At 38.0% G+C, this 12,895-nt stretch overlaps 1 protein-coding gene across 1 annotated transcript; it reads left to right on the top strand.

Annotated features, from left to right (window-relative positions):
- Nucleotides 1–1,957: 1,957 nt before the first annotated feature.
- On the top strand, nt 1,958–12,850 carry galnt17 (polypeptide N-acetylgalactosaminyltransferase 17). Its single transcript, XM_026282614.1, has 12 exons — nt 1,958–2,583; nt 3,936–4,218; nt 4,315–4,498; nt 4,938–5,104; nt 6,346–6,520; nt 8,030–8,227; nt 9,075–9,192; nt 9,347–9,532; nt 9,604–9,741; nt 10,855–10,950; nt 11,360–11,521; nt 11,616–12,850. The coding sequence occupies exons 1-12, from the start codon at nt 2,581–2,583 to the stop codon at nt 11,751–11,753; spliced, it is 1,848 nt and encodes a 615-aa protein (XP_026138399.1). The 5' UTR covers nt 1,958–2,580; the 3' UTR covers nt 11,754–12,850.
- The last annotated feature ends 45 nt before the right edge of the window (nt 12,851–12,895 follow it).

Here is a 12,895-nt window from a genome sequence, read left to right as displayed (position 1 = left end):
CTCCTGGTTAGTTTAGGTTTAAGGTCAGATTGGTTCTGAATTATCTTGATATCTTTGGCTTACGGTGTAATGCAATACTTATGACTCAGGTGCAAAGTTGGATATTAAAAAACGAAGATGACTAGAACATGTCTTTAAGACTTCAAAATGCAAAACGTGTCCTCTGTGAATAAAACAATCCCTGCTGTGCCATAAATAAAGTGTGTTTGCCTAAACATGTTCTAAAGGAATAGTTTATCCAAAAATGTAAATTCAGTCATCATCAATCTTGCTAAATATTGAGAAAGAAATGAACGACCAGGTCTGAAAAAACAAGTCTGTAGTCTGTGACTTGGTTTATCAAATCAAGCAAAAAAATAGATAGCCTTGCAATAGGCTACTGGTCATCATTTGCTCATCCTCATTGCTCTCAGTTTTCATCTATAGATTTAGATACTATGGGTCTCATTCATTAATAATTTAATGCATCATTTCTCATTTATACACACTTTTTTTTTTGGAGATACTACTAATTTTCTCCATTCCTGTTTCAGGGGATGCAATAAATCCATATTTGAAACGACATGATTTTTTTTTTCTTAAAGAAACACTCGAAAATAAACACAAACTTTAGAAGAACCTCTAGGAACCCTTAAAAAATAGCAGTTAAAAATGGAACCCATAAATTCCTGCAAGAACTCTAAAGACTGTCAATCGTTCCTCATGTAATCCGTAAAGTTCCACTGAGGTTCTCCAGAAGGTTCCACCAGTGTGTCAGTCTACTCCAGATGGTTCCTCAAGCACCTTCATTTTTAGTGTTAGGAGTACTATTTCTTTCACTTTTATAAAACATTTAAGTTATATTAACTAGACTAGAAATGTATACATAATCTTAAAGGGGTCATGACATGGATTTTATTATTTTAATATGTTCCTTGAAGTTTAATTATAATGTTAATAAAGTTTTTTAGTTTTATTCTGTTGCATATATATATATATATATATATATATATATATATATATATATATATATATATATATATATATATATATATATATATTATACATATATATGCATTGTTTTTTTTAACCCTCATTCTGACCCGCTCTCTAAAACGAATTGTTTTTAAGGGGTGTGTCCTTTAAGCTATGATTAGCTAATGTCATTGCATAGGAAACACTAAATGCTCCCTTGATGTTGCATGTGAGTGTTTTGACACCTTGAGCAAAAATAAGAAGTAATTTCCAGACATGGCATTATTAACTCCTTTACTCACGATGTGTGATGCAGCTGCAGTCAGATTTAGCACTGCTTCATCTATCAACAAATTTTTCTGTATCTACAGGTTTATGGCAGTGATTGTAATTTGCATATAAAGGTAGTTAATGCCAGTGGGTGAAAAGATATCTACTCTTAGCTCTGGAAGCAGTGTTTATGCAAATGTTTGTGCCCAGATGACGTCACCTGGCCCATCAAAGCAGTTTTTAAACTTTGATGAAATAAATGCTTTGTTCATAACGAGGAGGACGTTTTAAGCTATGAAACTCGCAGGATGTTTTAATGATATAAAGATCTCTTATATGCAAAAAAAGATCAAGGCAAATTATGTTTCGCATGTCATGACCCCTCAGTGTCTTAATATGCTACTTGATACTAGTACTAATATTAGGCCTATTGGAAAGAAAATACTGCTGTTTTTACCTAGTGAAAATTTAATCTATTGCTATTTGCACTAGTGTAAATGGCATATGGCTAAGAAAATACTGTTTCTTTCGAAACAGTAAAAATAGAATCAATTACTATTTCAATATTTGGCAAGATTGATGATGACTGAATAGTGGCATGGATTATATTTACACTAAGTTAAAGTAACAGTACATTTAGTGCAAATAGCTGCTGCCAATATATTAAATGTAATGCTGTCCACGTTGCATGTAAATGAGTAGGACGTTTTGGTATCGTCCATGTAGGTGAACAGAGTTAAGTGGCGCGCGCGTGAGCAGCTCTTTAATCCCACACACCTGCTCCTCATGCTGCATCCATTCCGTGTTTTCCATCAGTCTCAGTCGAGGCGCTAGTATCCAGCATTATGTGGACAAAACGATTTAACAGGGCACATTAACTGCAGAAAACAGTGTGGATGGCACGAGATGCGAGATGCTCGTGGATCAGCGTGGAACAACGATGAGCGTCACATAGCAGCAGGACATGAAAGAGCGTTTATTATGAGCACTGCGCTTGCTGTGGATGAATCCGGCTGGAGATGATGTTGCGTCTGCGGAGTCTCGTAGCTGAAGTCGAGGGATCTTGCATACTTCTGCTCATCCAGGAATAACACACACGTTAAATCTGACCTCACTAAACATCTTCTGACATTGTTTCCAGCAAAGGACAGCTGTGTATGTCAGCGAAGAGCTCTTAGATTTGACTGACAGATGTCTTATGATGAATGACTGCAGTTTAGGACCCTTTGCTGTGACTCTTTGAAGTATGTAAATATATTTCCCATGAAGATTTTATTTATAAGAACATGTGAATACGGATGAAAGCGCACAGGAGGACTCTATATTCAAGTGCAGGATGCATTCTACCAATCAAAAATGGTAAGTGTTTTTTTTTTTTAATATAAACTAGTCAATATCAATCAAATGACAAGCATCATAAAACGCAGTCAAGATTCAAGTTGTCAGTTACATTTGCTGTTGGTCAACTAGTTATGTTGGAGATTAATGTATGTCTGATTTTCAGAAGCCTGTTGTGTCTCAAACCCTATAGTAAGCTAGCTTTAAAAAAAAAAAATTTGGGAAGGGTGCCTTACAATTGGATTTTGTCAGATAAATATAGCTGAAATAGGCCCAATGTTAATTCAATTTAGAAATTATGAATACAGAAACGTAAAGTTAAGTAGAGAATTATAAATGAAAAACGTTATATTATTTATACGTTCAGTCGGTCATTATCATCCTGAAATGGTTTATTTTGAGACAGTGTACATTAACTAATGTATTAATGCTTAACCTACTTAGTAAATAAATACACGGGCAATGGAAATGACTTGTTCAATTAGCCTATTTTGTTACATCCGCAAAGGAAAAATAGCCCAAATATGCAGAAAACTATTAATGTAGCAAGAATATTTATGCTATTATATGCTAATAAGTAGTCTATTAAAATACGAATTTATATATTATTGTTATGAATAAAGCCTATAAAGAGTAGTCTTTCCGAAAATGTCTTATCTTAAAGTCTCTCTCATCGATCTTCTCGTGTCTTACTGGTTCGTGGTTCTGTGGGGATCACTGAGCATCTAGTTATCAAAAGTTTTGTTCACTGTTAAAGTAGTAATACTTGAGTAGTCCGATGCCAATGTAACAAAGTTATTAACCGTTACAAGTCGAAAGATAAAGCCTGATTAATTATTTACATTTCTGCTTGTATGACCAGAGAGAGAGCGAGATGGCGGAGTGATACAAGACACTAGAAACTAGTCCCGGTATATATATGATATTAATTTTGTGGTCTGTTGTACAGCGTTAATTGTTATTTATTTCGTCGCTGAATGGTGCGATTGACCAATCAGAATCAATGAATGTGATGTAATGAAAATAATTAAATACCCTGTCAGGATCATAGCAAATTATGTTATTTTGCGTTCCATTTACAAATTAAACCAAATCTTAACATCTTAGAAAAGCATTTTTGTTAAAGTTTACCTAATACACTGGTAATAAAATGGTATCCAAATGTTTGCAGTGTCCAGAGTGTTTTGTCATATGAAGCTGTCATACCTCATGGTAGACTTGGGTTTAAGTCCAGCCCAGGTCATGTTCACTTCCTAGCCCCCTCCCCTGCTGACTTACTCCCTTTGTTACTGTGTCTGTCAATAAAATAGACAGTTTATGGTGTCCATCAGTTCAGTGAACATCACACGTTACATTTGCTTTATGTTTTTAAGATGCGATTCGCTGGATTCCGAACACCAAAATCTTTCATGGCCTTTGTGATGAGAAGATGGAAAATCTTACTGGTGCTGAATGTGTTTACGATGGCCGGCTTCATCACTTTTTGGGGCAAGTGCAATTTACGCACAACCAAAGCTGTTGGTCAACAGGCGGTGGCTGCTGATGTGAGAGGGCAGACGCATCTGAATGGATCTATTCAGGAGACCAGCATCACTCATGATGTGCTCTTAAGGAGACTTGGATCACTGGAAGATGTGGTGTACAGACAACTAAATGGTAACTTCTTCATTATCATACTTTTTCTTTTTTGCATTATTCACAAAATTTTCCTTTTACAGAACAAGAAAGCCCTGAGTCATTTGTGTTGAATAGGTTTGTCGAAGTCTCTTGGACTCATTGAAGGTTTTGGAGGTCGGGGTGGAGGAGGTCTACCAGCAACACTTACACCAGAGGAAGAAAAGGAGGCCAAATACCTGAGGGAGAAATATGGCTACAATGCATTTCTGAGTGACAAAATCTCCCTGGATAGATCTATTCCAGATTATCGACCCAGCAAGTGAGTGTCACTGGCTTTGTTTTGTTTTTACCCTGAAAAATATTTTTTGCTGTTGGTGTAATGTGAAATGAGTTAACTGACTAGCAAAGTTATGGCATAGTTTTGTATTCTCTGTCATATTTGTCATTTAATCACAAAAACCCACTGTAATATATTAGCTAGAATGTCTAGAACTATTTGCTTAAGATACTTTAATTTTACCATGATTAAATAGGACAAAAAAGTTCAATTAAACAATGTTTTATAAAAGCTTCAATTTTGAGACCCACAAGGCTCTGTAATTGTTACACTGAAAATGTGCAAATATAGGCAAAGCAAAAAATGGCTTTCCTTTTGTTAAGAAGACAAAGGTTTCACAGACTTGTGTACCAAAGATTCAAAGAGGTGGTTTTTCTCAAAGACAACAAGATCTTCTGTATCTATGTCTGTGTTTTTATAGATGCAAAAAGGCCTTTTATTCCCGTGACCTGCCACAGATCTCCATCATTTTCATCTTTGTAAATGAGGCGTTGTCTGTCATCCTGCGTTCAGTCCATTCAGCTGTCAACCACACACCAGCTCATCTCCTAAAGGAAATCATCTTGGTAGATGACAACAGTGATGACGGTAAGAAACAAGACAATTTTGGCTCTAAATTACATGGTAAAAAAATCATATTTGAGGTTATTCTAATGGTTTTCTCAGGAGAATGATAAAAAAATGATATATATATATATATAAAAGAAGTCCTCCTGGAAAGTTTGTATTTACCCGTTGGGAAGTCATAATTGTGTTGTCAGGTGCGTTCAAATCAATTTGGTTGGAGCAAGATGGTAATACACAAAATGTAGCAAAAAAAATATTATTTTTACTCTTTCTACAATGATGCATCAGGTGTATTTTTGTGTCATCTTCTAAAGGTGAAGCAAATAGTTATAAATTCTATTATAATTGTACAATTCTATTGTGTTTTGTACATTCAGCTCAGCTAGTTTTATTGTAAGTGAAAAATAGTAATTTCAACAAATTTCATGTCACCTACACATGTTGCATCAATTGCATCCGCCATGTTTTCTCACCAAAATGTCCCAATTCCAAGAAAATCCTGAGTTTCCCACTCGTAATTATGACATTGTCTTGGTTCATATGCATTACACTCATAAGTAAGATCTTTCCTACAGAACTCGAATGTGCCTTGGACCAATAAGAAACCTCTAAATATTCATCCCAAACCCCAAGTAACCACACATGCATCAGGCACTAAAAAACACTCAGAACACCTCAGAAACCACAGACCAGATAGAAAATGCAAAAATCTAGTTTCATAAACCATTCTGACCGAGTTTAATCCATTGTGTTGCATTTGAGCGCGAGTGTCAACACTGATAACCTGGAGTAGTTTGCCAAGCACTCTTTGCTCACTTTGCGCATGACCATGCCTGTCTATTGTTTCAAAGTGTGTACTCAGGCCTTCCCAGAGAGACAGTTCAATTTTAATCACATTGTTGGCATGAGCAGGTGGCGGAGGGCCAACCGTCCATCAGCACAGGGGGAAAAGCCTGCATTTGCTGAAATGAGGGGGCAGGCGAGTAGCACGCCCATCTCTGTCCTCATAATGTCAGTGATTCACGGTTTGTCACTCGGAATGCAAATGACAGTGTTTAACGTGGGGATGGGGAACACTTTCCAAGAACGTGTTTTCCAGGGGATGGTGTGGATCCCCATAGCAAAGATCAAAGGCACGGAAGAGTTTTGGCATAGGAGACACGTTCCCTCTGGTCTGGTTTAAACACAGCGACGAGCACTCATGCACCATGAAACAAGATTTCTCCTTCTTTACCATTTATGTGTGTGTTTATGCATGACAGTACAACTGAAAGGGCCGCTGGAGGAGTATGTCAACAAGCGCTACCCGGGTCTTATCAAAATAGTGCGCAATCAGAAGAGAGAGGGCCTCATCCGGGCTCGCATCGAGGGCTGGAAAGTGGCCACTGGGGAGGTGACTGGCTTCTTTGATGCCCATGTTGAGTTCACGCCTGCATGGTGAGAATCTAGCACTTGCTACAATATGCTGCTGGTTTTACAGATGGTCTCACTCACACCTCGACTTCTCAGGCCTTGTTTACGCATGGTATTAACATCTGTCCTGGGTGATCTAAACTGAGCTGCTCATCTAAGACAGACAGCTCTTTATACTGGAAACGTATAAAAAAAAAAAAAAAAAAAAAAAAAAAACCTAACCAGCCTAATATGGTTTACTGGTCTAAACTGGATTAAACTTGTTTTAGCTGGTTAAAGCTGGTCTCACATCCTACCAGGATGGTTTAGCTGAATTTCCAGCCTAGCAAAACTGGTGACCATCTGAAAGTGATTCAAACCCCTCTATAAGAATAGCATTGCAAGCAATGCAGTCACATGCGGTTATGGCCCTGTTGACACAAAGTATAGTACACCTAGTATATAGACACTTATTACACTATTTTTCAGTTATCTGGTCACAAGTGGTTAGCCAAAGTACATTACTGTTGACACCTGTGCTGTTTGTAATTGCTTCCTATACCTTCATTCACTATTCCCTACATTAGTCCTCTAATATAGTCCAGTTGAAGGAGTAAATGAAAACAAATAAGCAAATTCGTGCACTAAGTGCACTGGAAGGGCTGCCAGTTTTGCATATTGTGCTTGCTGCTTAATAAATATTTGGACCTGAGTAAACTGGCAGCTCCAGTAGTAATGGAAATATTCATCTTGATCTCTTTCATGGAAACTAGCATGTACAGTATAACCCACATTGGACAAGCAGTTTGGAAAATGGATGAATGTATAATTCAGCTGCAGGCGCTATCATTACAACCCTAAGATTGTGTGATGAGTATTCTCTAGCTGTTGATTCTACATTGGTTTAACACTCGTTGTTGCAGTACATTATGGGATTGAATGTGTGAACTTGATAACATCCACTATGGTTTCGGACACAACTACAAATGGCTGTCCCTCAAATAGTGCCTATTTAAGGGTATGAGGGCGATCTTAACATGTGCTTTAATTGTGTCTTCTCTGAGTGTTCAATCCTGTTCCTGGAGACCTGCCTGCAGACTTCAGTTCCAGCTTTGCTCCAACACACCTGCCTGTATTTATCAAGTGCTCCTGAAGATCTTGTGTTTGATCAGGGTTGGATCTGAACTTTGAAGGAGGGTATATCTTCATGAACAGAATTGGGCACCTCTGCTGTACATTATTTTCATGGATGCGCCAAATGCGATACACAAAGAGAATGGAAAGGGTACAAGTGGTAACACAATTGTAATCAATGTGTTTTGGCACAGTATAGTGGACCCTGTTCACAGATGTATTTAGTGTTGTGTTCTCATTAGCAAACCAATCAGATATGAATACCATGTGTAAAAAGAGTTTCAGTTCATGTGAGAAACCAGCCAACACATTCACAAGCCAGGATTAGATTTAGCTCCACAGCAGAGTTGAAGAAGTGTTATTAGCACTGTGCAGTACAGCTTTGCTTATAATGATCTAACCTCTACATCCCCTTGTCAGGGCTGAACCAGTTCTGTCTAGAATCAAGGAGAACCGCAAGAGGATCTTACTGCCCTCCATAGATAACATTAAAGACGAGACGTTTGAGCTGGAACGCTATGAAAACTCAGGCCATGGTTATAACTGGGAGCTCTGGTGTATGTATATCAGCCCACCGAAACAGTGGTGGGATGAAGGAGACACTTCTGCACCTATTAGGTAGGATCCTACTGGACTTTCATCCATTTTAAACACAGTCCTTGGTTTCATATTTTTCATTTACTTTCGGGATAGTTCACCCAAAAATGAAAATTGTTATTAATTACTAACCCTCATGTCGTTCCAAACCTGTAAGACCTTCATTCATCTTCAGAACACAACTTGAGATATTGTTGATGAAATCCGAGAGCTTTCTGAACCTGACACGTTCAAGGCCCAGAAAGGTTGTAAGGACATTGTTAAAATAGATTATGAAGAAATTATTATAAGAAAATAAGAAACAATTGGACAAGTACAGCACACAAAGAGAGCACAACCGCTTTATAGCAGGACTTGCTTGTCCAGCTGTGGAAATGTCACTTTATAAATCTGCTCTGGCTGTCTTAAATCCTCTGAAACATAAAAAAAGGTATAGAAGGAACATACACAAGAGTGTTTTAAGTGTTTCACGAAGTAAACAGAAACTAAACAGAGTGCATTGAAAGGTTATGTGACTGTACAAAGCACATTCATATTTAATGACGTTGGCTTGTTTGGTTTGTGATTGGTTTTCTGTTGCTAAACAACTTGCCATGATATTCTAGCACAGCATTGTTTCACACTGTGTTCCTTTGGCATTGCCGTGGTTCTGAAAAAAATATGAAAGCAGCTGAATACAAACTGATAAAATATAATATATTTTATTAGTTAAAAGATACATTTTACACTGCTACTATTCTATATTACATTATTTTCAATTATTTATACTTTATTTTTTTATATTGACATTCATTATTTCTTCATTAATTAATCAGTATATTAGAGAAGAAACGGCATTTGAAAATAAGTGTAAAATCTGTGTTTTTAGGACTCCTGCAATGATAGGCTGCTCTTTTGTGGTAAACCGGGAATACTTTGGGGAGTTGGGTCTACTGGACGCAGGGATGGACGTGTATGGAGGCGAAAATATAGAGCTGGGAATCAGGGTTAGTATGCCACCCACATCCCTCCGCTGAAGTAGAGCATTAGCCTCCCTACGCTCAGTGCACAGAGCCTTCATTTGGAAAGAATTCATTTTTTTCTTCTGAAATGATGCCAGAACTGAAGTTTGATAGGGGCATGTGTATTTTTCAAACTCAGGTTTGGCTGTGTGGGGGAAGCATGGAAGTTCTGCCTTGTTCCAGAGTTGCCCATATTGCAAGAACAAAAAAGCCCTACCACAGTAACATCGCCTTCCACACTAGGCGCAATGCTCTGAGGGTGGCAGAAGTTTGGATGGACCAGTACAAATCAAATGTCTATTTGGCATGGAACCTCCCAATGAAGGTAAGCACCTGACATATTTGCAGTATTATAATAATAAATAGTAGAATACTTCACTTTCTTTGTCCATACAGAACCATGGCATTGACTACGGAGACATATCCCAGAGACTTGCGCTCAGGAAAAGACTCCAGTGCAAAAACTTTGAGTGGTACCTCGACAATATCTATCCAGAGATGAGGAGATACAACAACACTCTCTTTTATGGAGAGGTGAGTACAACATTAGATGAATAAAGGTGCGGTCATCTTCGTTTGGCAAATTGGATGAAAGATTTCCTTACACAGAGTTCACAGTGGGTTCAGTTTGGTTATATGGATTTGCCATGTCGAGCAAAAGAAAGCTGCTTGGTTTGAAAGTGACTCCTGTGTGAGCTGTGCTTTATACATCATGTCAAACTGACGTGATGGACCCAAATGGACATTTTTTGCCAACAAAATTCTTCTAATGTGACCAGACCTTAACACTGGGTCTCTGATTAACACCCCCAAAATTATTTATTCACCCTCATGTACTTTCAAATCTGTCTGACTTTCTTCAATATAGCAAAAAAATAATTTTGAAGAAGGTCCTCAGCACACTTTTCCATACCTTGAAAGTGAACAGGGACTAGGGCTGTCAAGCCCCCAAAAATGGCAAAAATAACCATAAAAGTAACACTCAAGTGGTCAGTATGACTCTTGTACTATATTCTAAGTCTTCTGAAACCAATGATATAATAGTGTGAGGAGTCAACCAAGTTTAAGATCATGATTTGGCTAAAATCTTACCAATCATCTTACTGGAGAATTCAAGTTTTGTAGGCGTTTATTTAATAATATTGATGAGTCATGCAATGATTTCATATTAGTTACCACTGTGACACCAAAACCTATGGTTTTTAAAGTTAATGAAGCCAAAACTTTAATTCAACCTGGCTCTTCACACTAGCATTTAGCTTTAGAAGTCATATGAACCACTTTTGTGAAACTTTCATGATGCCTTTTTGGATTTTAACAGCACCAGTTTTTTTACCATTCACTTCAATTGAATTTGAAAATGACACTGAAAACATTCTCTTCACAATGACTTCTTTTATAATTCACAGAAGAAGCATTTATGCATTTAGCAGACATTTTTAACCAAAGCAAAAACCATAGAGGCACAAAATCAATCCGTAATATACAAAGAAAGTGAGTAAATGGTGACAATGGTGCGAACCGTCACTATAAGAAGGCACTGCATCTTAGTTTATTAAAACTAATTTCATAGTAAGAGAATAACATTTTAATCAACAAAAAGCAGGCCAAACTATGAGCTGTTGAATCTTTTTTTATGTGCTCTAGATACGCAACACCAATGTGACCCATCTGTGTGTGGACCAGGGCATAAAGGAAAACCACACAGCAACTCTGCACCCCTGCCATGGCTGGGGCCCTCAGGTAGACCTGCCCTCCTCCAAACCTCTACTCACTCTGCACGCGGGAAATAGGTTACGTCTAGAGGGAGTCTCTTCATGACGTAGTTCTCCGAATTCAGTTTATCTGTGGCAACTAAACAATGTAATAAAAAGATGGCGCGAAACAAGAAATTATTTATATTTTCTAGTTATAAAGTCAATCTGGAGACCGTAACTTCTAGATCTTGTCTTGACAAGTTTGCATATCTGCACTGGAGCTTGACCCAGCTAATAATTATAATAAATTAATATCATTATGCAACTGCCAAAAACTATCTGGCAAACATCATCAGCATAGGGTGCCAAAATGCCCCTTAATGACTCAGTGACCCAGTTACCATATCACTGAATTAAATAAATTCATATTATCCCCTCTGTGGTCTATTTTGTAGCTGGGCCGCTACACTAAGGAGGGTTATCTCTTCCTGGGTCCTCTGGGAAGCACTGGTGAAGATACGCGGTGTGTGGTGGACGATAAAATCAGCGGCTACCCACAGCTCCTGAATTGTGAGAAAGTCTCAAGCGTAAGCCAGAAAACGTGGCACTTTGCACAGGTGAATGGGTCATGTTTTATACAGAGTACTTTGTAACAACTGTCCTTTTGCCTTTGATCACTAGAATGATTCTTTTTATTTTTGTACCCTGAAGAATGAAGCATTCATCAACCGAGCTACAGGACGCTGTCTTGAGATAGTGCCGGCTAATGTCTACTTCGGCTATGCTCTGATCCTGCGTTCCTGCACTGGTCAGAAGTGGAACATCAAGAATTTGATGAAACAGGACTGAGGGCAGTGAGTCAGCAATCTTAGAAAGTTGGGAATCTCTACGGCATTCGTGAAACTTTAGAGTTTTGAGGAACTTAAGGGGTGCTGATCATGTTTGCGTGTTTTGGGTTTTTGGTCTTACTACATTACACATTACAAAAAATAAGACACTCGAAGCACCGCCATACAGTAGGTTCCTCAGATTTCCACATTCTGGAAAACCTCTAGACATCCCTTCAACAATGACAGTTCACTGAAAAACTTTGGATTTCATAAGTTATTGCAAGAACTGTAAGGAACATCAATGGATCCTCCAGTAAACTTGCTGCAATTAAAGATTTTGAAGCACATAAACTGTTGAAGTTCCTTAGGTGTGCAGCATTTTCAACCATAGTTTCAACAATGAGAGCAATCAAGTCTGAGTGCAGAAACCAAAATGACAATTACATGTTGTAGATGATCAACTGCTGCATTGCATATACTCTGTACATCACTGTATGCATAATTTAAAGGATTAGTTCACTTCCAGAATAAAAAAAATCCTGATAGACCCATATGATCATAAGATAGACCACTCAGACCCATATGATTCAAGATGTACAAGTCTTTCTGAAAAACAAAAAAAAAATGTCTGGATTTTTCTCCATATAGTGGACCAACGGGTTGAAGGTCCACATGAATAATTGTCTTATACTAGATCTACCTCACGCATTACGGAATAAGGCATGCACGACGTAGGCAGAAGCACTGACACAGGGTGCGTTCCATTCCACTTTTATACATGCTGCCATTTTGAACTGCATACCACTTTGTGAAGTGAACGAGGGTAGTTTATATGGACAGCTCCTCTACCCCTCGATCTAGACTGAGGGAGCAAGTCTGTTTCATATGCACACTTCTGGCCACTCCATAGACCACAATGCAAAATGATATGACATCATCACAGATTACGTTTAATTTATCCCCACCCCAAACAACACCATAATATTTGACACTATATTATTATTTTTAATTTATAACAGCCTAAGTGTACCTAAATACATATAAGTGACGTGACATTCAGCCAAGTATGGTGACCCATATTTAGAATTCGTGCTCTGCATTTAACCCATCCGAAGCGCACACACACACACACCCAGAGCAGTGGGCAGCCATTTATGCGGC

The sequence above is a fragment of the Carassius auratus genome, chromosome 15, assembly GCF_003368295.1.
Source record: "Carassius auratus strain Wakin chromosome 15, ASM336829v1, whole genome shotgun sequence".
NCBI classification, from domain to species: Eukaryota; Metazoa; Chordata; class Actinopteri; order Cypriniformes; family Cyprinidae; genus Carassius; species Carassius auratus.
This window is presented reverse-complemented; position numbering and strand designations above follow the sequence as displayed.